Source organism: Phoca vitulina, unplaced genomic scaffold, assembly GCF_004348235.1.
Source record: "Phoca vitulina isolate PV1807 unplaced genomic scaffold, GSC_HSeal_1.0 scaffold21, whole genome shotgun sequence".
Taxonomy (NCBI): Eukaryota; Metazoa; Chordata; class Mammalia; order Carnivora; family Phocidae; genus Phoca; species Phoca vitulina.
This window is the reverse complement of record NW_022589724.1, coordinates 26,135,843-26,158,386: the sequence shown is the minus strand read 5'-3', so window position 1 is coordinate 26,158,386 and position 22,544 is coordinate 26,135,843. Positions and strand designations below refer to the sequence as shown.

The 22,544-nt window shown below is 58.0% G+C and overlaps 2 protein-coding genes across 6 annotated transcripts; one reads left to right on the top strand and one right to left on the bottom strand.

Moving 5' to 3' along the window:
- Positions 1-885: 885 nt before the first annotated feature.
- On the bottom strand, positions 886-15,093 carry LCN2 (lipocalin 2). Of its 2 annotated transcripts, XM_032418966.1 has the most exons (8): positions 14,730-15,093; positions 4,692-4,868; positions 4,028-4,164; positions 2,506-2,585; positions 2,264-2,383; positions 1,918-2,019; positions 1,199-1,232; positions 886-1,077 (listed from the first exon to the last, which is right to left on the bottom strand). In XM_032418966.1, exons 1-7 carry the CDS (start codon positions 14,880-14,882, stop codon positions 1,210-1,212), a joined length of 792 nt encoding a protein of 263 aa, XP_032274857.1. In that variant the 5' UTR covers positions 14,883-15,093; the 3' UTR covers positions 886-1,077; positions 1,199-1,209. The 2 variants fall into 2 exon arrangements, with proteins under 2 accessions (XP_032274857.1, XP_032274856.1); XM_032418965.1 differs by lacking the exons at positions 886-1,077; positions 1,199-1,232 and having other exon boundaries at positions 1,838-2,019.
- A 424-nt stretch (positions 15,094-15,517) lies between these two features.
- Positions 15,518-20,634, top strand: PTGES2 (prostaglandin E synthase 2). 4 transcript variants are annotated; one of them, XM_032418508.1, is made up of 7 exons: positions 15,518-15,881; positions 16,992-17,189; positions 17,864-17,922; positions 18,273-18,422; positions 18,702-18,902; positions 19,245-19,362; positions 20,008-20,634. In XM_032418508.1, the coding sequence occupies exons 1-7, from the start codon at positions 15,612-15,614 to the stop codon at positions 20,128-20,130; spliced, it is 1,119 nt and encodes a 372-aa protein (XP_032274399.1). In that variant the 5' UTR covers positions 15,518-15,611; the 3' UTR covers positions 20,131-20,634. The 4 variants fall into 4 exon arrangements, with proteins under 4 accessions (XP_032274399.1, XP_032274401.1, XP_032274400.1 ...); XM_032418510.1 differs by having other exon boundaries at positions 15,586-15,881; positions 20,083-20,634; XM_032418509.1 differs by having other exon boundaries at positions 15,602-15,881; positions 17,054-17,189; positions 18,277-18,422.
- The last annotated feature ends 1,910 nt before the right edge of the window (positions 20,635-22,544 follow it).

Here is a 22,544-nt window from a genome sequence, read left to right as displayed (position 1 = left end):
CCCCCCCCCCCCCCCCCCCCCCCCCCCCCCCCCCCCGCCCCACCACCTGAGGGTAAGTGTGCAAGTCTCTGGGGTGGATAAGCCTGGGTTTCTTCAGAACCTCGCCCCCTCTGGCCTCTGACCTTGCAAGGGGAGAAGAGGCCAGGGAGGGAGTTCAAGTGTACAATGATGTGTGATACAGTTCAAGGTGTGTGATGCAGACACAGAGGGGTGGACAGGGGCTGGTCAGGCCCCACACACAGGCCCAGCCAAGCGGTGGGTATAGGCCTGGAGCCCTCAAGTCTTCTGGAATCTGGATTCCTGGCAGCATGTTCTCCTCTTTGCCTCCCCTGGCCCTGCCCCCCTGGTGATCCAGAGGTCATCACAGAGGAGAGACGTGGGTGAGGGACAGAACTCGGAATGGGGTCAATGTGGACGCTGCCACCCACCAGTGGACCCACAGGGGGCTGGCAGAGAGAAAGGGGACCACCTCCGGTGGCCCTCTGTGCCTGGCACAGCCTCAAGCTGGACATGCTTCTGTCCCACCCACTGTGCACCCCTCTTGCCCTGGCTGCAGTCTTCCAGGATCTACAGGGTCCTGGTGAAGTGTGGATGACAGTACCTCAGCCCCCCCAAGCCCCTCCAGCTCCCTGGCCCTGCTGCATGGGGCTGAACGTGGGTGTCAGTTCATCAGTGTGCTAGGAGGTGGGGGCCAGTGAGGGCTGCTGCTGGTCTGGGGCTGGGCCTGGAGTGGGGAGCCACAAGTGTTCAGTCAGAGCTGGACTCTGCTTCTGCAGCCTCCATCCCTCTCTGGGGGCCATGTCCCTGGGAGTGATGCTAATAGGAGCCCGCCCTTTGCTCTTCTCCCTCTGAGGGCCCAGGGGTCAAGGAGCACAGACTGAAGACCTGGGGGCATGTGTTTATTTAGCAAGCAAGGAGGGGTTCCATCAGAAGGGCAGCCTGGGAAGCAGCTGGTGGGCTGTGTGGTGAGAAGGGTCTCCGGGCTCTCTCCTGGTGTCCGGGTCGGTGGAACAGCTGGGCGGTACCCTGGGCAGAGGTCAGCGTGAGGGTGATGGGGTGGAGAGAGACAGGGGACACCTAAAAGAGAGTCAGAGGAATAAAGAGGGCAGCAGTGCTGGGCAGGGGGGACAAAGGCAGGCCCAGGACCCCCTCCCACTGCACTCTAGCTCCCATCAGCCCCTTCCTGGGCCATACTCACCGCATACTCATTCACTTATCATCGATGCACTGGTCTGTGGGGGACAGAGTGGTCAGCATGGGCAGGAGTGTGTGTGGGGAGATCCCTGACCTCCAGGGCCCCTGTGCAGCCCCTGGGCTGCCCTGGGCCCCAGCCTGGCCAGCCGCAGAAGATCTGGGGGTTCCCTTCAGGGATGGTGCAGCAGAGGGGTGGATGATGGGGGCAGGGGATGGGGAGAGAAGCCAGAGGACAAGCAGAGCTGGGTGACACCCATTCTCCAGAGGAGGCAGATAAGGCCCAGCCACGTGCCTACTTGGGCACCAGGCCTTCTGCCTGTTTCCCTGCTGAGTCCTGACAGCCCCGGCAGCCTTGGGGAGGCACCTGCCAAGGCCAGGCCAGGCCACCTGAGCACCTCCCAAGTCAGTGGTGAGCAAGCCCCAGGGCAAAATGGGTGCTAGCCCAGGACAAGCAGACCTGGGTAGAGGGGAACATGGCCAGGCAACTAGATGGGAAACTTGGACCCGGGCTCTCTGTCAGGGAGGAATCCTTGGGGCCCACATTGCTGGGTACCCCGCAGACCCCTGGGTGAGTCAGGGTCTTCTTGAACCCAAAGTGGCTCCCAGGGGCTCCAGTGACTGCAGTAGGGGCCTGAGTCTCCCCTCTCCCCCTTTCCCTCGTGAGGCAACATCAGGCCCGGACAGTCCCCATGTCCCCTTCTCCTCTCCGTCGCTGGCAGTTACCAGTGGGGACAGGGAAGATGATGTGGTCATCGGTGAGGTCCAGGGATTTAGCAAAGCTGGCGAAGTATTCCTTCAGAGCAGTGGGCAGCTGCTTGGTCCTCCCTATGGTCAAGATGGTCAGTGAGTGGGCAGGCGAATGTTCCATAAATATTGTTGAACATGGGAACGAGGCCTCAGAGCCCTTCCTCGTGACGGGGGTGGGGGTGGGGACGGACCTGCGGGAAGACACCTCACCCACCTCCCAGGGGCTCAGAGTAAAGGGGACCTTGGGGGCTGGGTGGGATGGGCCTCTTTTCCCCCAGCGTGAGCAGGAGCCGGGTCCCAGAGGCGGTAGGTGAGGACCCACCATAGAGGGTGATCTTGAAGTACTCCTGGTTTTTGTAAACTTTCTTGAAGAACACCATGGCAAACTGGTTGTAGTCGGTGGCCATCACCCGCACGGTGTAGCTCTGCACTCCGACGTAACCTGCAGGGTGGCCGGTGAGGGGTCAGCCCGCCCTGGCCCGGTGCGGGAAACAGTTTTTTCCTCCCCAGCCCCCACAGGTCGGCGTCTATGCCCCCTGGAGACCCGCCCCACTCAGGACTCACGCTTAATGTTGCCCAGGGTGAACTGGCCAGGCAGGGAACTTGGGACAAAAGTTCTGATCCAGTGGTCACAGCGCTCGTTCCTGTGGAAGCAAATGATGGGTGGGTAAGAGGGTGACCGTCCAGCAGTGCCCGTGTGGCTCAGTTGGTTAAGTGTCTGACTCTTGATTTTGGCTCAGGTCCTGATCTCAGGGTCCTGGGATCGAGCCCCGAGTCAGGCTCTGTGCTCAGCACATCGGCTTGAGATTCTCTCTCCCTCTCCCTCTGCCCCTGCGCCAGCTCGGGCGTGCACACACACACACACTCTCTCTCTCTCTCTCTAATAAATAAATAAAATATTTTTTAAAAAAAGGTGACAGCCTGGGGCGCCTGGGTGGCTCAGTGGTTGGGCGTCTGCCTTTGGCTCAGGTCATGATTCCGGGGTCCTGGGATCGAGTCCTGCATCGGGCTCCCTGCTCCGCAGGAGGCCTGCTTCTCCCTCTCCCACTCCCCCTGCTTGTGTTCCCTCTCTTGCTGTGTCTCTGTCAAATAAATAAATAAAATCTTTAAAAAAAAAAAAAGGTGACAGCCCACCCTGCTCCGATGGGTCTGGCTTTTCCCCATTGAACCCATCCCTGCCTGTCCCTGCCTGCTCTGTCCTGAGCCACCTGACTCTCCTTCCAGCACCTTACTGTCCTTCCCTCTTCGGGGTCCCCCCCCACCCCAGGGATTTGTCCCCTACTCTTATCTTGTGGCTTCCTGCTGTAACCTCTCCTGTGGGGTTCACCCTCCAAGGCTCCAGTCTGCTCGATGCCAGGGACTTCCTTAGCTCTTGGGCCAACCCTGACCTCTCACGTGCATCCTATCTGATCTCCCCAAACCTGCCCTTCTTCTGTTCCTTGCACCACAAATGCTCTAGCCTCATCCCCCAAGTGACAGAGTCAGAAACCCATAGGAGCTCGGTAATCCTTGGCTCTCCTCTCTAGATCCTCATCTGCCCCGACCCTGGTCATCTCCCACCTGGGACTGACCAGCCTCCCTCTTTCCTCTCCCTGCTGCAGCCAGACCCGCTCGTCACCAGATCCCTTTGGTACTGGTGTCTGAGGACCCTGCCCCTGTGGCCACTGCCCCCCTCTGGGCTGTTCATCAGCCCCTGCTCAGGGCACCCATGTGATGGTTTCCTGAAGGAGTTGGCTCCCTCCTCAAGGCCCAGCCTAGAGACCACCTCTCTGGAAGCCCTTGACGAAGCCTTGGGTGGGATTCCAGGCTGGATCCAGTGACCCTCCTCCCACTCTAGCACACCCCTGCTCTCTCCGTCTCATTCCCCTAGGACTGTCTGTGTGTCTGCGCTGAAGTTACCGATAAATGTTGAGCTAGCGAGCGACGGAAGGGATAAATGCCGGGGGATCTGGTACCCAGCAAAAGGATGAATGTCCACCTCAGCTTCAGTCACCCCTCGGCTTTGACATCAGTCTGCCTCTCGGACCCCCAGGACGGTCCCCCCACCCGGACCCCCATGCCCTCCCCAGGAGGTGGTGGCTCTCACCTGATCAGGGTGGAGGTGACATTGTAGCTGTGGTTGTCTTTCAGCTTGTAGGTGGTGGTGTACATCTTCAACTGGGCTCGTTTTTCTGTATTAATTGAATTCCCTGCTACACCTATGACGTACCATTTTCCCTGGAACTACGGGGGGGGGCCGATGATAGGCGGAGCCCAGGAACGGCCCCTGGGGGCCCCTACTGCTCCGTCCCTGCAGGTACCTCTAGGCAGCCTGACCAGGAACCAGGAGCTCCTCTAACCGGGCAGCAGGGACCCCGACTGACCACACAGGTCTGCGCTGATGCGGCTGCAGGAGCTGGGGGCCACCAGGCCAGGAGAGAGCCCTGAGTCTGGTAGGGACAGGATGACCCTCGGCAAGTGGCCAGCTGAAGTCCCTGATCCTGTTTCCTCATCATGCAGGAGGCCTGAAGATGTTCCCACCTTGCAAGAACTGTGGGGATTATGGAAGGGATTGTGGACCTGGGAAGTTCTGCTCAAGTGACCTTCTTGTCAGCAAAGTTGGGGTGGAGATGGGGCCATGGGGTGTGCTTTCCATCAGGGGACCCAGGGACAGGCTGAGCTGAAGCCTGAGCCCATCCTGCCCTGACACTCTCCCTAAAACTCTGTCTCTCCCACCCTCTGTTCATACTCTGCCCCTCCAGGCCCCTTACCTGGTCATCCTGGAAGTCAGGCTGCAGGGGGATCTTGATCAGAAATGGGGCTGGGATCAACTCTGGGGGAGAGTCCTGGGCCTGAGCCTGCAGGGCCCCCAGCAGGACAAGGCCCAGCCACAGGAGACCTCGGGCCATGACTTCAGGGCTTAGGAAAACTGGTGTGCCAGATGGCAGCTGAAGAGGAGAAGCTAGTGAGAAGGCTGCCCCTGGGGGACCCTATTTATGGTCCCCTGGCCAATGGCTCACTCCAGGGTGGAGCGAATTTATCCTTTGCCAAATCCAGGAAAGGTGAGGCAATTGCCAGCAACTCAGGCTGAAACATTTGGCAAGCTCTCGGTCCCTTTCCCCCAGGTCAGGATTATGCAAGATGAGGGGCCCGAAGGCCAGGGAGGGGGGGGAGGGGGCATTCCCCAGACCTCCACATCTCTGGCAGGGACAAGGACTCCTTTGTGTGTGGTCCATCGTCTCCAATCTGGACAAGTTGTCATCCCTGACCTCTAGGAGCCTCTGCTCAGCCCAAGCCCAGGGTGGGGTAAATGCGGAGAGGCCCCCTTCCTGCACCCGATGAAGGCGGACAACGCTTCGCACCAACAGAGTATGGGCTACTGATGAGGGGACAGAAGGCAAGCTGAGGACAAGGCAGAAGCTGACACCCCACAACCCCCCCCCCCCCCACGGGATATATGTGACTTTCCTCAGGCACTCCTGGCTGCCCTAAAGCTAAGAAAAGGAAAAACAAATACTTAACTTCTAGAGATCACAATCCTGCAAGACACGAGTCTCCCTCAGTTTACAAATGTCTTAGCAATCTACAAGAACAAAGCATTTCTATCAATAACCTAGCTTCCAGAAGGAAATGTAGATACAATTAAATGTCCTTATAACTGTTATAACCAGTTATAAGGCTCGGTCGGTTAAGCGTCTGCCTTCGCTCAGGTCATGGTCCCGGAGTCCTGGGATCCAGCCCCGCGTCGGGCTCCCCGCTCAGGCGGGAGGCCTGCTTCTCCCTCTCCCACTCCCCCTGCTCGTGTTCCCTCTCTTGCTGTGTCTCTCTCTGTCAAATAAATAAATAAAATCTTAAAAAAAAAAAAAAAAAATTCTTTCTTGGTCGTCAGCTCTGGACCTCACCCCACCGAACCTCACTTATATTCCAAAACCTCATCACTACCTCCTGGTTCCCTCCAGGAAAGGGGAGGCAGCTGAAAGTGGACCTTCCTGGCAGGGAAGGACAGAGTATATGCCCTGGGCTCATAGAGCCCAGATCCTGGCCTCCACCCAGGGACCCCACACCAGGCCCTGGCCCAGGGTGAGATACCCTTCCCCCAGTGAAGACCTATCGGCAGTGTTCCTCCCCTCCTCCACAGCCCACCAGCAGGGGTGGACCCAGACCTCAGCTGACCCCTAAGGGACTCGGCCCCTCCTGTGGGCCCCGTGGACAGAGACCCCAAGCTGGGCCTCCCAGCCACAAATGAGACAGTTTGACAAATCAGAGCTCTGAGTACGCAGTCCCAGCTCCATCCTGGTCGGGAGACAATGAAGGACATGCCCCATGCACTGGGTGAAGCAGGCTGGGGGGCTGGGGCCTAAAGGGGGGCTCTCTACCCTGCTGCTCTGGACACCAGGTACTTTGGGTCACAGTGAGTGCAAGGACTCAGCCTCATCCATGAGGCAGCATTGACACCATTTGCTGTCTCGGGCCACAGTCTTGGGCTGTGGAGCCCAGCGGCCTAGACCTGGGCCCCCGGAAGTGTTTCCGTCATGGCTGATCCCAGCTTTGTCCTGGAGGGAAGCAATTTCCTCATGGGAGCCTGGTTGTCCACGGGAGGCAGTGAAGGGTCCCAGCCCCTGGGCAGCGTCTCCTAGAAGTCACCAGGAGAGCCGCCTGACCTGAGGCGGAACTGAGGGCTCACTGGCCTCTGATGACTTCCGGGGCCTCATTGGCTCTTCTACTTGCTACAGGGAACCAGCTCCCCTCATCTGGGCTTTGGGAGGTAGGCAGGCCCTGAGGGAAGGGACTCTGGGGGTCCTGAGATGGGGGGTGGGGGCAGCCTCTACCTCCCTGACGCCAGGAAGTCCCCCAGAGGACCCCCGCCCTCTCAGGCCTGTCAGGGTGATGAAAGAGCAGGAAGTGAGGATGAGCAAACTTTGGAGGAATGATGTTGCCACCAAAGCCCACGTGCCCTCTGAAGGTGCCAGTGACCACCTCTCACCCCTCTCATCGCCACTCACAGCCCCAGGAGCTCCACCTCTGCTTCCCTCTCTGACCTTAAAAGGTATCTTTGAGTTTGCAGTGACTGCTGGATAGGAGGGTGACTGACAGAGGGAGCCCCAGTAGGGACGGAGCAGCGTCCCTAACTAGGGAGAGGCAGTGCCTCTCTGTCACTGGACAGAATATTCTAGACTTGAACAGTCATGAGGTAGAGTGGCCAATGCTCCCTTGGTATGAACCCCCCAACCCCTGCTCACCAGGGTACGGAGTGGGGAGGAATTAGGGCCAGGTCCGCAGCCTGAGAAAACCAGGGCCAGTTGCAAGAAGGGAGAAGGCCTGGCTCAGGGGCCCTCAGTAGAATCCTGACCCCCGAGGTGCCGCCCACCCTTGCCCAGCCCAGCCCACTCCACCCCTGCCAGTTTTCCCTTCTGTAAAGATAGCTGCGTTGCAGATGCTGTGAGGTGTTGAAAAGAAAACCACAGGCCCAAAATGGATTCACTTATGTTAAGGGCCCTACAACAGCAAGCCAAAACCTAACGTCTACCCCAATTGCAGTTTCGGGCCCCCTGCACTGCCCTCCCCCAATGTAACCTTTGACCAGCCCACATGGAATTTCTGGGTCAGCACCACGAAATTTACGGAGAGACCCCTTCCATTTCCCTTAGAAGGGTGACCTTGGGGGCACCTGGGTGGCTCAGGTGGTTGAGCGTCTGCCTTCGGCTCGGGTCATGGTCCCAGGGTCCTAGGATCGAGCCCCGCGTTGGGCTCCCTGCTGGGCGGGAAGCCTGCTTCTCCCCCTCCCACTCCCCCTGCTTGTGTTCCCTCTCTCGCTGTGTGTCTCTCTGTCAAATAAATCAATAAAATCTTTAAAAAAAAAAAAAAGCATGACCTTGCCTAAAACAATGGACTCTTTGATAATAGTTTCCTTTTTCCTGTTCCTTCTCTACCTTCAAAAACCTTTCCTTTTCTGCAGCTCAACAAAGCTCCGTTCTATTTGCTAGATGGGACGCTGCCTGATTCATGACTCGTTCAATAAATCCAATTTGATGTTTTAAATTACTCAGCTGAATTTGTGTTAACAGAGGCCAGGCACACACAGGGGGCGGCGTCTCTACCTGAGGCCATCTCGGAGTTTCTGAGCAAACCCAGTCTTCTTGTGGTGCTGACTCCAGGCCTGTCTCGGGCCCACCGGCCTTATCTGTCTGTTCTTATCTTTGTGTGGGCTCAGCCTCAGCTGACAGCTGGTGATGGCCACCTTATTGCCCCTTCCTTACCTAGCTGCCTCGCCCCTCTGCTGACCCAGCCCAGGAGCCGAGGGAGGGGTCAGAGTGAAGGGGACGAGGCCTGTCCACGGATTTGAGGCTAAGCAGCGTGCTGTGTCCCAGCCATACTTTGTGGGGATCCAAGGACGGTCATGGCCATGGCTACCGCAGAGATCAGGCCAAGCTGTGGCCAATCCTAGCCAACAAGATGTGGGTGCTGGGCTGGTTGGAGCCGGAGGGGAGGGGACCAGCTGGGTGTGCCCGCTGCATTGGGCCTTAGGAAGGGAGGAGTTCTTGCAGGGCTGTGGGGGGAGGGTAAGGTCAAGATGTCCACCCACTTCATGCAAGCTGAGATTCAGCACTCAGGGACCATAGGGGAGTTCTCCTGGCTTCCTGCCACAGAGAAACACAGGTGTGGATGCCTTTTCAGTTTCCGCCATTGCTCCAGAGACCCAGAGCAGGACTTGGAAGGCCCAGCCCTGGCTTCTCCCAGGAGGGACTTGGCCCCAAGGCTTCTATGTGACGTGTTGTGGACTCACATGAGTGAGCAATGTGGCCTTCAGGGTCCTGTCTACCCTGGAGCCCTTGGATTTGGCCAGAGTCCAGACAGAAGGTCCACACCATGGTCCCCCTGAGTGCTGGGGAGATGCCCCCAGGAGACCAGTCACAGCCTCAGCAACTCAGTGTCCAGAGATGAGCCTTCCTTAGCCACTGCGGGTCCAAACACCCTGGAAGGGGAAGGCCTGCTCCTCCAGAGCCTTGGCTTGAGTTTCTGGTTTCCAGAAGCAGCTTTCCAATCCCCAGACCCCATTTGTCATGTGAGGGCTCACCAGGGAGCCTCAAGGATCTCCTGGCTCCTGTCCCTTCCACCTGGCAGGGACCCTGCCTATGGAACGGCTCTGAAAGGCAGCCCCTCCCTACACCTCCCACAAACACCCACTGAGTTCCTCCCTATGCAAAGGTCCTTTGGGCCCACTGGGCAGGGGCCTGCAGGCCCTGCCATATGAGGTCTGGGCCCAGGGCTGCCTCCTCAGTCTGGCCCTCAGGTACCTGGCCCAAGCATGCCTCCTAGCTGGATGCTCCTGCCTCTCTCTCTGGGGCCTGGACTCCCATGCAGGCTAGAGGGTCCATGATGACCACAGTGGGGACTGGAGGCCACTGCTCTGGGCAGGGCCTGCAGTGGGCACCAGGCATCTAGCAGGTGGTGGGTAGACACTGGGCTCCTGTGGAGCTGGGCAGGAGGCACCTCTTCCTGGCAGGGTCCTGGCGCTGGCCAAGACGCGGCTCCTCCCAGCTCTGCACCCTTCCTGCCTGGGCTGCAGCCCCAAGCACCCCAGGAAAGAGCATCTCCACCTTGGCCACTCCGGGGTCACCCCCATGCTTCCTGCCTGCCAGGCCCTTGGCTGGGGCCTCTGCAGGACAGCATCCAAGGTAGTTTGTGTGAGAAGAGTCTGGCTCTCCCAAAAGGCAGATTCTCCTTTGTACCCCGAGAGCCCAGGACCCACCAAGAGGGTGCCCAGCCCAGGGGGCAGGGGAATGGGTTCTGGAAGGGTGAAAAGAGTACAAATGTCTGAGAGGTACTCAGGCTCCTTCGAGGTCCTCCTGGGAGCTCAGGGGGTAGGGCTCCAGCCCTTCTGCCCCTCCCCACTCATCCCAGGTTGAGGAAGGTCGGGGTCACAGTGGTTCCTCCTCACACTCTGTGCTTATGTCACATGTGGTAGGGTCTGTGGCTGGGCCTTTCCCTCTGGAGGAGGGGGTCATGAGACAGGTGTGACAGGTGAAGGACGAGGTCAGGCCCCAAAGGGAGAGCATGTCCAGCTTCATGAGAAGGTGCCAACTGGGACCAGTGGAGAGTGAGGTAAGGGACCAGGAGGCTGGTGCGGGGGTGGAGGAAATGCCGAGAACATGCACCAAACCCTCTGCAGAGGCCAGAGGACACAGGGCACAGGTCTGGGTGGCTCTCTCTGGGCCCAGGGTCCTTCAGGTTTTGGGTGGGCACTGGCCGCCCCCCCAGGTCAGTGCAGCTGCAAGGGTCCCTCCCTAATTGCTTAGCCGGGTCTGCCAGGACTGGACTGTCCCATGGCTCCTTGTTCTCTGCCCATACACCTTGGTCCCTGAGCCCTGGCCTGAATGCTTGTGTCATACCCGCCCCCCATTCCTATGTTGAAAGCTGATCCTCATGCAGTAGTATTTGGAGGGGGAGACCTTTGGGAGGTGATTGGATAAGGAGGGTGCAGCCCTTGTGAATGGGATTAGTGCCTTTATAAGAGACCCCGGAGACCTCCCTCACCCTTTCCACCACGTAAGGACAGTGAGAAGGCAGCCACCTATGAACCAGGAATCAGGCGCTCACCAGACACTGAATCTGCTAGTGCCTTGACCCTGGACTTCCCAGCCTCCAGAACTGTGAGAAATAAATTAAAACAATTCTTTTTTATTTGAGTATAGTTGACACACAATGTTACATGAGTTTCAGGTGTACGACATAGTGATTCAACTTCTAGTGATGCTTTGCCTCCCACAAGTGTATCTACCTTCTGTCGCGTGCGATATCATGGACTATATTCCCCAAGATGCACATGAGAAATAAATTTCTGTTGTTTATAAGCCATCTAGTCTGTGGTATTCTGTTATAGACTGAGATAGCTACCTCCCCACACTGCTGGATCCCCCCATCCTGGGCCACCTCCCCCTCCCCCACCCCTCTGGAGACCCGTCTTGGGCCACCTCTTCCTCCACGTCCTTAGGTCCCTTGACTCAGCCATACCCTTGACCTCTCCAGAGCATCCTCTCCGAACAGTGAATTTCCTACTTTTAGCATCTTCTGGATAGGCTGATTATTTCCCAGATCATCAAATTACTGCAACAAATCACCACAAACCTTTGGCTTAAATTAACACATTCTGAAGGCCAAAAGTCAAAAATCAGAAGTTCACTGTGCCAAAATCAAGGTGTGGGCAAGGCCACACTCCCTCCGGATGTTCTAGGTGATTGTTCCTCGCCTCTCCTAGCTTCTGGTGGCTGCTGGCATTCCTTGGCTTGTGGCCCCACTGCTCCAACATCTGCCTTCACCTTCCCTTCTCCTCTGTGTGTGTGTGATCTCACACTTGTGATGACACGCACAGCCCACCCGGGTAATCTGGGATGCCCTCCTCCTGTTGAAATCGCAACTCACTTAAAAGGTGGAATAACAAGAGGCAAAGAAAGGAGAGAAAAAAAAGGAGAAGAAAACGAAGGGAAAGACCAATCACTAGTTTTGAATATTTGCCTTCTACTATTAAAATACTGGTGAGTTGTGAGAATAATTTTCTTCTTCTCTTAGAAATTTGAAAACCAAATGCACTCTGTCAGATAATGAATCAGGAATTAGAACGTTGTCAGTCTTCAAGAAAGGAAAAAAATCTGGGCCATACCAAGAAAAAAATAGCTTGTTTTGTCTGCTTTTGGAGAGAGTAATGTACACATTTAATTTATACACTTTGAAAATCAGACATTAGTACATTAACCATTAAGACATTTTTAAGGGCGCCTGGGTGGCTCAGTTGGTTAAGCGACTGCCTTCGGCTCAGGTCATGATCCTGGAGTCCCTGGATCGAGTCCCGCATCGGGCTCCCTGCTCGGCAGGGAGTCTGCTTCTCCCTCTGACCCTCTCCCCTCTCATGTGCTCTCTTTCTCATTCTCTCTCTCTCAAATAAATAAATAAATAAAATCTTTTAAAAAAAAAAGACATTTTTAAAAAGTAGTAATAAGGACAAAAAAATCTTTAACTTAATCACATCTGCGAAAACTCCTTTTCCCAATAAAGCTGTATTTACAGGTTCCAGGAACTAGGACATGCATATATCTTTGGGGGGGCCATTTTTCAGTCTGCCATAGTCCCCTCGATCCATACAGACCCTTTCTTCCCACACCCGGGGCCCCACCTGTTGTGTGCCCCACACCACAGATCTGCTCACAAAGGGACGTGGGTTCATTTCAGGAGGGGCCCAGGGTTCTGGGTGGCCTGGCCTGTGTGGGCAGCTGCAGCCGGGCTGCTCAGAGAGCTCCTAGCCTGCCCAGGAGAGGGTTATCAAAGCTCTGCTCTGTCCCAGGCAGGGCCTCTGGGTGCCCTGGAAGGTGCTGTGGCTGCGTGTGGAAGCCTTGGCCTTCTCCTGGTGTCTCCTCCTTGTCCTGCCTCACGATGCTCCCCTTCTTGCATGGCTAAGGCTCCCCACAGGCTCCCAAGTGCACACCAAGCGGTCCCTGTTGGGGGGGCGGGAGGCTTGTGCCATATTAGGAGCAGTGGGAAAGAGGCCTCCCAAAGGGTCTTGCCAAGTATTCAAGGGCCTTGGGGTCCTTCCCTTCCCTGACCAGAGCCTATCCCCTTCTATCTATGAATTATCCCCCCTAAGAGCAGAGTGGGAGGGAGCTGCTTCCTCCAGCTCCTGCCCAGGGAAGCCTATTTTAGAGTCATGGGGAAGGTGGAGGGCTGACTTCTGAACCTTGGAGATTATAGACTAGAGTCAGACTACTGCCAAGAAAAGTTAAGGGGCTGGCTGACTCAGCCCCTGCTGGAGAGCAGAGAGGGGGCTGCTGCCCCACAAGGGTGGGCAAGGAGGGGTGACTGGTCTTCCTGTGATCTCCCTGTAGCCCGAGTGGACTTTGAGCAGGATCTATTTGAAAAGCAAAGCATCTCGTGGGGCACCTGGGTGGCTCAGGTCATGGTCTCAGGGTCCTGGGATCCAGCCCCAGGTTGGGCTTTCTGCTCAGTGGGGAGTCTGCTTCTCCCTCTCCCTCTCTCTCAAATAAATAAATAAAATCTTAAAAAAAAAAAAAAAGCAATCCTGGCTGAACAGCAGCCTGGACACTTTTTTTTTTTAAAGATTTTATTTATTTATTTGACAGAGAGAGAGACACAGCAAGAGAGGGAACACAAGAGGGGGAGTGGGAAAGGGAGAAGCAGGCTTCCCACCAAGCAGGGAGCCCGATGCGGGGCTCGATTCCAGGACCCTGAGATCATGACCTGAGTCGAGGGCAGTCGCTTAACCAACTGAGCCACCCAGGCGCCCCCAGCCTAGACATTTTGAAGAGCGCTCCCTCTGCAAGACAACCAGATGTAGAGTGAAGCACACATTGAATATCTGGCTGGGCTCACAACAAACAAGGCCCATGCGTAGTCTTAAGTGTGTGCTTTAGTATAGGGAAAGGCTGCAAAGGCATGAGCAAAGTGTCCTGAGTAAAAGTTTAGAAAAGAAACCATAGAATAAATGCAAAGAAAACAGAATGAGAAGGGGAAGAGCAGAAATTAAGAAAATAGAAACAAAGATACAAACGGAATATCAAAGTCAAAAGCTGAAGTCCCCTGGGCATTAAGCAGGGCTCTTTGCTCAATGCTGGCCAGAAAGAGGAGGCCCCCCGCTGTAATGAATGAAGAAAGAAGCAGTGTAGGAACCAAGGGCAGTGAGCCTGCCCTAATATCCTGCTTAATCTTGACCAAGAGGACCAAAGGAAAATTCTGCCAAGTATTTCAGTGGAGGTGCTGGTCATTGGGTTTCCATTCTATGTTTGAAAGGTGGGGCAGTTGCCAGGTGCACAAAAAATAGGAGTCTCTAGGGCACAAGCCTCTCTAGCCTCCAGCTTCTCCCCATTCATTAATTTCCCCCCAAATCCTGACACATCTCAATGCAGGACACACTAATCATTATTCTTATTTTACAGATATGGAAACAGGCTGGAAAAGGTGAAAAACAGCTGATGGTTCTCTCTCCACATCCCTCCCTTCGACACCTACTCCCACCCCCCGAAGTGCTGGGCAGGCAACAGGCTGCTCTGTAAGCAGGTCACATTCGCCAAGGCTCCGGGTCACACCAGCAAAGGTGGGAGGAGATGCTGACTCAGCAGGGCGGGTTCGCCCACCCAGACAGCCCCTCCTGCTAAGCCGAGACAGCCCACCCGCCCCACCCCCTCAGGAGCCCCCATCTCCACAGGGGCTGCAGGAAGTGGCTGCAGCAAATGCCAAAAGGCGAGTGATCCCGAAGCGGCCTCAGTTTCCCCATCTGTAAAACGGGGCCGGTTGCCCGCAGCTCTCCGATGCTGCGGTTTCCAGGGACCCACTCGCAGGTGCTCGCCCTGAATCCCCGGCCGGCGCCTGCAGCCGCAACGCACCCAGGGACGAGGGGTGGGAGGGCTCTGCGGTCCCTTCCAAGCCCCCAGCCCGACTCCGCTTCCCCTTCCCAGGAGGGCAGCCCTAAGAAAGCAAAGGGCGCTTCAGCAGCCCCTCTGGGTCACCTGCTTCCCCGAAGCCGTCGTCCTCGCCTTCCGCGACCCCCTCCACCGGCACGCCCAAGTCCCCGTTGGGGCCCGACATTGCGGGCTCGGGCGCCGCGAGGGCCGAGCGACGATGCAACGCGGCGACCGTCGCACTGACAGCGGGCGCCGGGAGGAAGGTGGAGGCGGCGGACAGAATGCGGGGCGAGCGGAGTAGCACCGAAGAGAGGAACGCCAAGAGACCGCCGGGTCCGCCGGACGCAAGCCCCGCCCCCACCCGTGAGGTCCCGCCCACCACGCCCGGAGCTCCGTCCCTACCGTAGTCCAGCTCTCGCGCTCTCTCCCGCGAGCCCAGCTCTGTCCCCGCCCCGCCGTCAGACTCCGCCTCTCCCCGCCCACAACCTGACCCGTCTTTGAATCTCCGCCTACTACTCGAGCCCCGCTCCTTTCCCGGCCTCCGGGAGGGGCCATCCGGGGCTGCCCGCCGAGAAGCCTAGGTGTTGGGGGCCTGTGTCCTCAGCTACGGCGAGCAAGCCCGGCAGAGGGGCGGGACAGCCTGGCACCTCCGCTCTGCGCATCCTGCCGCTGGACACTGCGGGTCAGCGTGCCGGCGCCACCGCGTGGGCGAAATCTGCGACACGTGGTCTCTAAGACCCCGTGTGTGTATGGAAAATTTTATGGTTCGGGACACAGAAGAAACAGTGCAGCGGCGCGGGAGGGCAGAAAGAGCCCGAGTCGCTGGCAGCAGCGGTGGTACGGCTGTTTCCGCGGCCCTCCTGGACCCGATGCTATGACCCTTTTTCTGACGCTCTGAAGGGCTCAATCTCTTTCGATTGGTTGCATGAGATAGAAGTTAATAAACACACATTTCGGACGACGCTGGGACCCAAAGTCAACACGACGAGTTCCCGCATTCGGCCCGGGTCACCGCCGAGAACGGTTATAGCTCATGTTCAGAAGCCGGGCATTTAAAAAGCGACTCCCAGACATCCCAGAGTGTGTTTCTGTGGCTCTCACGGGTGCGTGGAAACCGGGCGCCCGGGACGCACGCCCAGTCCCTCCAGGGCTGTTCCTTTCCCCCCTCGGCGTCACTGTCACCCCTAGCAACCCTCCGGAGATGGAGACCCGCCCCTTTAAGGGGAGCCCGATCCCCGGCCGTCTTCGTTTCGCGCGCCCGCCCGCAGCGCCGGCGGAGCGAACATGGCCCAGGCTGCGCGGGCGCTGTGGCCGGTCGGGCACGCTCTGGCCTGGAGGCTGGGCAGTCGCCTCCCGTCGGGGCTCCCCGCGCAGAGTCGGGTCGGCTTCGCGGGAGCCGCGGGGGGCCCGGGCCCCGCGGCCACCGCCCGCAAGGGGAGCCCGCGGCTGCTGGGGGCGGCGGCGCTGGCCCTGGGGGGCGTCCTGGGGCTGTACCACACCGCGCGGTGGCACCTGCGCGCCCAGGACCTCCGCGCCCAGCGCTCTGCCGCGCAGGTAAGCCCGGGCCGCACCCAGCCGCGGGTAGGGGTGCTGGGGTCAGCGCCGAACTTCGGGACTTCTGGCGGGGTCAGGTACCACCTCTTCCGTCCGTTCGGCAGTGACCTTGGGCAAGTGACTTGGTTTTAAGTATCTGAGCACTTAGCGTCCTCATCTGGGCAATGGGGTCGCCACTGTTGCCTGCTACCTAGAATTGTTGTCTTCGTCTTAGGGTCGTTTTCTAACGTGTTTTTAGACTTTTCTAATGAAAAGATTTGGAGATTACAAGAAAGGGAAAGAAAGCCTCCTTCAGAGTTTATTACTTTGTAAACATTTTGTCGTCTGGGAAATAATGAACTTTCCGTAAACCCTCCCACCGTCTTCAGATCATAAGGTTGTGTATTTGTTTATTAGTGTTAGTATTTTTAGGGAACCGATGACCCTTAGATTCCAGGCCCTGAGACAGGGGCAGGGAGGTGTCCCCTAGCCCAGTGATGGCAAAGGTGTCGCCTTCCTGGGCTCAGGGGAACAGGGTGGTAGGAGGGGAGTGGAGTTCTCTGTTTCTGCCCACCCCAGTGGTCCAGCTTCAGCATCCCATCTGAATAGTGAGGGAGGTGGACTGCCGCTGTGGCTTTTAAACATGAATATGCAGTGAGCTTACCTGGGGCTCACCTACTGAACTCGCAGATCCAGGCCCAAGGCCCAGATACAACCCTCCCCCCTTGGAGATTTGAGGTAGACCCCACTCTGGCAAATGCTGGGCTCTGCCCCCTCATCCAGAGGGTCCCTTGGGTTGAGGGAGTTTGGGTGGCACACCTGAGGGGGGTTGTGATGTCCTCTTGGGACAGGAGGGAGAGGAGAGGTGTCTGATGTTGAACAGAGACCGGAAGATTCATCCTACCCATACTTCCTGCCTGAGGAGGGTGTTGTATGGGCTCTTAAGGATGGACTGTCCACTGCACGAGCCTGCTCCCCACCTCCCTGTGTCTCCCTTTCTCTCTGCCACCTACCCCCCTTCCTCCTGATGTTCTCAGGATCATCCCAGAAGACTCCCTTGGGAGAAGTTTGCTCGGGGGTGGGGCCGGGCACCAGGCCTCAGAAGCCCCCCTCCCTCTGCTCCCCGCCCAGCTCTCCCTGTCCAGCCGCCTGCAGCTGACCCTGTACCAGTACAAAACGTGTCCCTTCTGCAGCAAGGTCCGCGCCTTCCTCGACTTCCACGCCCTGCCCTACCAGGTGGTAGAAGTGAACCCTGTGCGCAGGGCCGAGATCAAGTTCTCCTCCTACAGGAAGGTGCCCATCCTGCTGGCCCAGGAAGGAGAGAGCTTGGTGAGCCTCAGGGAGCAACCCCCCATGTCCTGGGTTGTCCTCTGGTACCCCGAGGCAGGCCCTGCAACTCTGAACAATGTGGGCGCTTTGGACCTTGCTGAGGATTATGAACCAGCTGGGCCCAAGGGAGGCAGAGCATCACAGAGCTCAACGGTGTGAGCTCTGAAATCAGGGTGGTCCAGGCTCAAGGTGGGGCTCTGCCACTCACTGGTTACATGACTTGGGGCCAATCACTTAGCCTCTCTGGGCTTGCTTCTTCATTAGTCAACAGAGGGCTATACTCTCCAGTGGCAGGAAATGCTTGGCCCAGTCCTTGGCTCCTAGCGTGTAGCTTCTGGAGTCCACCCTGCCCCCGCCAATGCTTGGGAGGCCAGGCAGGTGAGTGGGCAGGGCCCAGAACTTAGGTCCTCCCCACACCCTCCTTCGCATTAGCCACACTTGGGTCTCCCTTACTCAGGATGGGCCTGAGCCAGGAGACTAGGTTCTGTGGGGCGGGGAGAGCTCCGTGGGCATCGATTTTGGGGATGAACCCCCAGCGATGGACAAACAATGCCAGGGTTCCACCGGACCAGTTTCCTCGAATGCCTGGGTGTTTATTTTTAAAGAACTCTGGTGATCCTGCTGGTGGCTCCAGGACCCACTCCCCCAATTTAAACCACCCTCTCGTCCTCCAGCAACAACTGAACGATTCCTCTGTCATCATCAGCGCCCTCAAGACCTACCTGGTGTCCGGGTAAGGAGCCCCTAGAGGCCCAGGCTGGTACTGCATTTTGTCCCTTTTATCTCCCAGGAGGCCTCCCCCAGGTTCCTCCAGGGGAGCAGGGTGGGCATTGTACTCTGAAATACCCCCTTCCTCTCCTCTGCACATCTCCCTCTGTCACGGAGATGCTTCTGTGTTTGCCCCAAGTCCCTCTTGCAGGACCTCCTCTGGCACCCACAAGAGGCCAGAAAGCTTTCGTGGGTTGGTCGTGGTTCCCCTCCGGAGCTGGGTCAGGTCGGGGTAGACATCCACCCCAAGCAGGCGACGGCTCAGCCTCCCAGAGGAAGAACTAGTTGGGGTGAGACTCTGGCTGTCTCCCAAAGGCAGCCCCTGGAACACATCATCACCTACTATCCACCCATGAAGGCTGTGAACGACCAGGGGAAGGAGGTGACCGAATTCTGCAACAAGTACTGGCTCATGCTGGATGAGAAGGAGGCCCAGCGCATGTATGGTGGGAAGGAGGCCAGGACGTAAGTGAGGCTGGGGCAGGTGCCTGGAGGCGGCAAGGGCAGCGTCTTCCCGGGGGTTGGGGGAGAGGCTGAGCGAGACCCTGTGAAGGGGGACCAGTGTGGGAGACCAGGAGGGCTGGGGCCACGGCCAGGGCTGAGTCCACTTCAGGAACTCCTACTCAAGCCTCAGTTTCCCACCCATACGCTGTGCGGTCTAGACAGTGCACCTGCTCCCACACCTCCCGGGCCCCGACTTCAGCAGCCCACCTGGCCTGCCCTCTGTCCCCCCCTTGTCCACAGGGAGGAGATGAAGTGGCGGCAGTGGGCGGATGACTGGTTGGTGCACCTGATCTCCCCCAACGTGTACCGCACTCCTGCCGAGGCCCTGGCCTCCTTCGACTACATCGTCAGGGAGGGCAAGTTCGGGGCATTGGAAGGTGCCGTGGCCAAGTACATGGGTGCAGCGGCCATGTACCTCATCAGCAAGCGGCTCAAGAGCAGGTGACGATGTTTGTGTGTGCGTGTGTGTGTGCACCTGGGGGCCTGCTCTCCCCAAGCCCCTAGTCTAAAGCCACGCCGGGGGCTCAAGGTCAGAACTCCGATTGCCTCCAGCACCCCAGGGGGAGCGGACTGGCCTGGGTGTCTGCTCTACGCCTTCTTCTGTTGCTTTCTCGTGGTCAGGTCTCTTGTCCTTCTTTGGCCATGGCCTCCCTGTCTGGGGCAGATGATAACTGATTTTTGCAAGTGTGATGCCCCTGGGGGAGCAGTCCTGGCCCCCTGGCCTTCCTGTTTTCCCCACCTGGGAGGAGGGTTCCCCCGATGGACTTCCCCCTTCCCCACCAGGCACCACCTCCAGGATGACGTCCGTGAGGACCTCTATGAGGCTGCCGACAAGTGGGTGGCGGCCGTGGGCAAAGACCGGCCCTTCATGGGGGGTGAGAAGCCGAACCTGGCTGATCTGGTGAGTCTGGTGGGGGCAGGGGGTGCCCAGACTTGAGGGGCCTGTCTGGGCAGAGGAAGCCCACATGTAGGCAATACCTACATCTCCCAGCTTTCCCGCTCTGGAGGCACTTGGCTCCATCCAAGGAACTGTCTTGGTTCACATCACTGACGGGTTCAGGGGAGGGGTTGGCTTCAGGCCCAGCTGGATCCAGAGGCCCAAGTGGCAGTACCAGGGCTCGGCCTCACCTGTTGCATCTCAACCCCTTGGAGTTGCTTGCACCCAGCGAAAGTCCTGGGACAGTGTCTTGTTGGCCTGGCTTAAATGCCAAGCCTTGAAGCAATCCCTCAAGCCGGGGTGGAATATGTTGATCGCCAGGTCTGGGTCTTAGAGCTGGTGGGGTTCCCCTTTTCTCAAATCTCAGGACCTGAGAGTGGGGCAGGACGTTTTCCCAAAGGAAATTCTGGAGGTGGAGTTTGTTGCCCAGACAGGTCGGGGGTGCAGGGCAGGCAAAACCTACAGAAATCCCACACACTTCACTCAGAGCCCCAAGTGCAAAATTGGCCGTTTAGTGAGCTCTCTCAGAGAGGAGAGGTGACGGGCCCCAGGGCACACAACCCGTGGAGGACAGGGCAGGAATGGACCCCCCTCTGACCCCTCCCCCAGGCAGTGTATGGCGTGCTGCGCGTGATGGAGGGCCTGGAGGCTTTCGATGACCTGATGCGTCACTCCCGCATCCAGCCCTGGTACCTGCGGATGGAGAAAGCCATCGCTGAGGCCCCCCAGTGACCTGAGTGTCCCGGGAGGGGTGGAAGACAGCAGAAGACGCTGGCTGCTGGGGACCAGGACCGCTGGGTCAGCACTTGATGCTGTGCAGTGGGGGACGGGACCGTTCTGCCTCCCGCCTGCCCCCACCCCTCCAGCCTCCCCCCGCTCCGGCTTCTAGCACTGGACACCTGCTGAGGCCCTGGGACGCTGGGGGACAAAAGCCAGGCTTGATTTGTGTTCACAGCCCCCCTGAGGGGCACAGGAGGCTACCCCTCAGCCCCAGGTGGCTGACCCACCCCTGCCCCCTGTCCTGGGCCTCCCTGCGCTTGAGCTGTTCTCTGGGACTCTCAGTGGCTTCTCTGTCCACACCCTGGGGGTGGGAATCGGGTCAGGCTCCTGCCCTGGACAGGGGAAGTAGGAATAATCTGGTTTATGAGGGATTTCATCCCTGGCTCCTCCTGGTTCCGGCTCTTCCCACTGCCCCCAGGACTGGGTGTCATGTTCGCAATAAAGAAAAGGTTTGCTGCTCCCTTGGAGGCTGTCGTGGGGTGAGTGCTGTGTGTGCTTGCTGGTTAGCAAAGGCTTCCGAGCGAGGCCACGCCCGGCCCTGCTGGTAACTACTGTTTGTCCAGTGCTTACTGGGTGTCAGGCCTGGGGTGAAGGACTTCACAGGCTTTGTGTCACAGGGACCCTGGGACACCACCACAGGATAAGCATCAGGGAGGCCTGAGGTGTCCCAGGATTCGGGTCCAGTTGTGCCCCTCGCTGTCCGTGGGACTCTGGGCAGTGATGTCCCTCTCTGAGCCTCCATATCGTCATCCGTCAAATGGGCATAACGATAGCCTCCACTTCAAGGGGAAATGGCGAGGGTCTGAGCGTGAGATGCGGGTCAAGTGTGGAGAAGGACGCCCAGCTCAGAGCAGGGGCTGGAGTGGCTCCAGTCCTGCTCTACACGCCGGGGGAGCAGGGTTCCGAGAACCTCTGAACCTCTGAAGCAGGTGGGCACCCAGGCTTCGGTCCCAGGCCTGGGGAGGGGGCCCCGGGACAGGGAAAAGCCAGCTCTGGGAGCGAGGGGGCGCTGTGAGTGGAGCCCCGTTCAGAGCAGAGCCCCCAGGGTCGGGGTCCCCGTTCCCCTGGTTCCCATAGATGAAGAGCACAGTGGCCTCCAGAGGCCCAAGAGGTGGCCACTGGGCTGAACTCTACTCGCTGGACTCTCCCATTCCCCCAGGCCTCTCGAGAAAGTCTTAAATTTTTATTTTGTTAATTTTTTTTAAAACATAAAAATAATTCATGCTCCTTGTGATGGTAAACATTCAAATAAGGTAGAGGCCTGGCGAGCCCTCTGGAGGCCAACAGCCTAACGTTTGGAAGCAGCGGCCTCCGTTCCGTTTCTCCCGCAGAGCCGGTGGGCTACCTGCTCGTTCTCGTCCCCGTCACGGGTGCCTGTCCGCGTGGGCACATGTCACGCTGGCTCGTTCTTCACGGCTGCAGAGTGCTCGGCTGCGTGCATGCGCCAGGGCCCACCGGCCAGGCCGAGGGAGCACCAGCGTGTCCGGAATGCTGTTCCCCGAATCAGTCAGGCCTTAAGTCCTGAAGGGCCTTTGCTCCAGGGACCTGGGGTGGCCTGTGGATCCCAGAGCGTGCCTCAGCAGGAGAGGCACCCGCCTGCACCCTCTACACCCTCTCCTCCACCGAAGGGTCTCCTTGAAAGTCCAAGGACTATACTAGCTAGACCTGCTCCCCGTGACTGGGGCTGGAGAATGGCTAGTCAACCCAAGGCCCAGGGGACACCGACCGAGCGTGCTGCTTTCACTGAGTATCCCCCCTCTTCCATCCCAGGGGACAACCCTGCCTCAGTTTCCCCAAATGTTCCTGGGCCAGCCCCTGGGTGTATTTTCCCACAACCACTAGAGGGCAGTAGAGAATGTGAAACAAGGCCTCATGCTGCCACCTTGTAACCAACTTAAGCATTGCATCTTATCGGGACAATTTTTTTTTTTTTTTTTTTAAGATTTTTTATTTATTTATTTGAGACAGAGAGAATGAGAGAGAGAGAGCACATGAGAGGGGGGAGGGTCAGAGGGAGAAGCAGGCTCCGTGCTGAGCAGGGAGCCCGATGCGGGACTCGATCCAGGGACTCCAGGATCATGACCTGAGCCGAAGGCAGTCGCTTAACCAACTGAGCCACCCAGGCGCCCTTATCGGGACAATCTTTGTTCTTTAAGGACTCTATTTGCCCACCGGTAAAATGGGTTTAGCAGGTGAGGGGTCCGAAAATGGGCAGGCAGGGAAAGTCACACCTCTCGGCGGAAAGGGCCCCAAGGCAATAACCTCTGCCCCATCTTTGGTCACGCTCAGATCGGGGCATGTGCCTGTGGCCTTGATGGCTGTAGAAGGCCGGATGGGGGAACCCTGCCAACACCTGCTGTGACCTT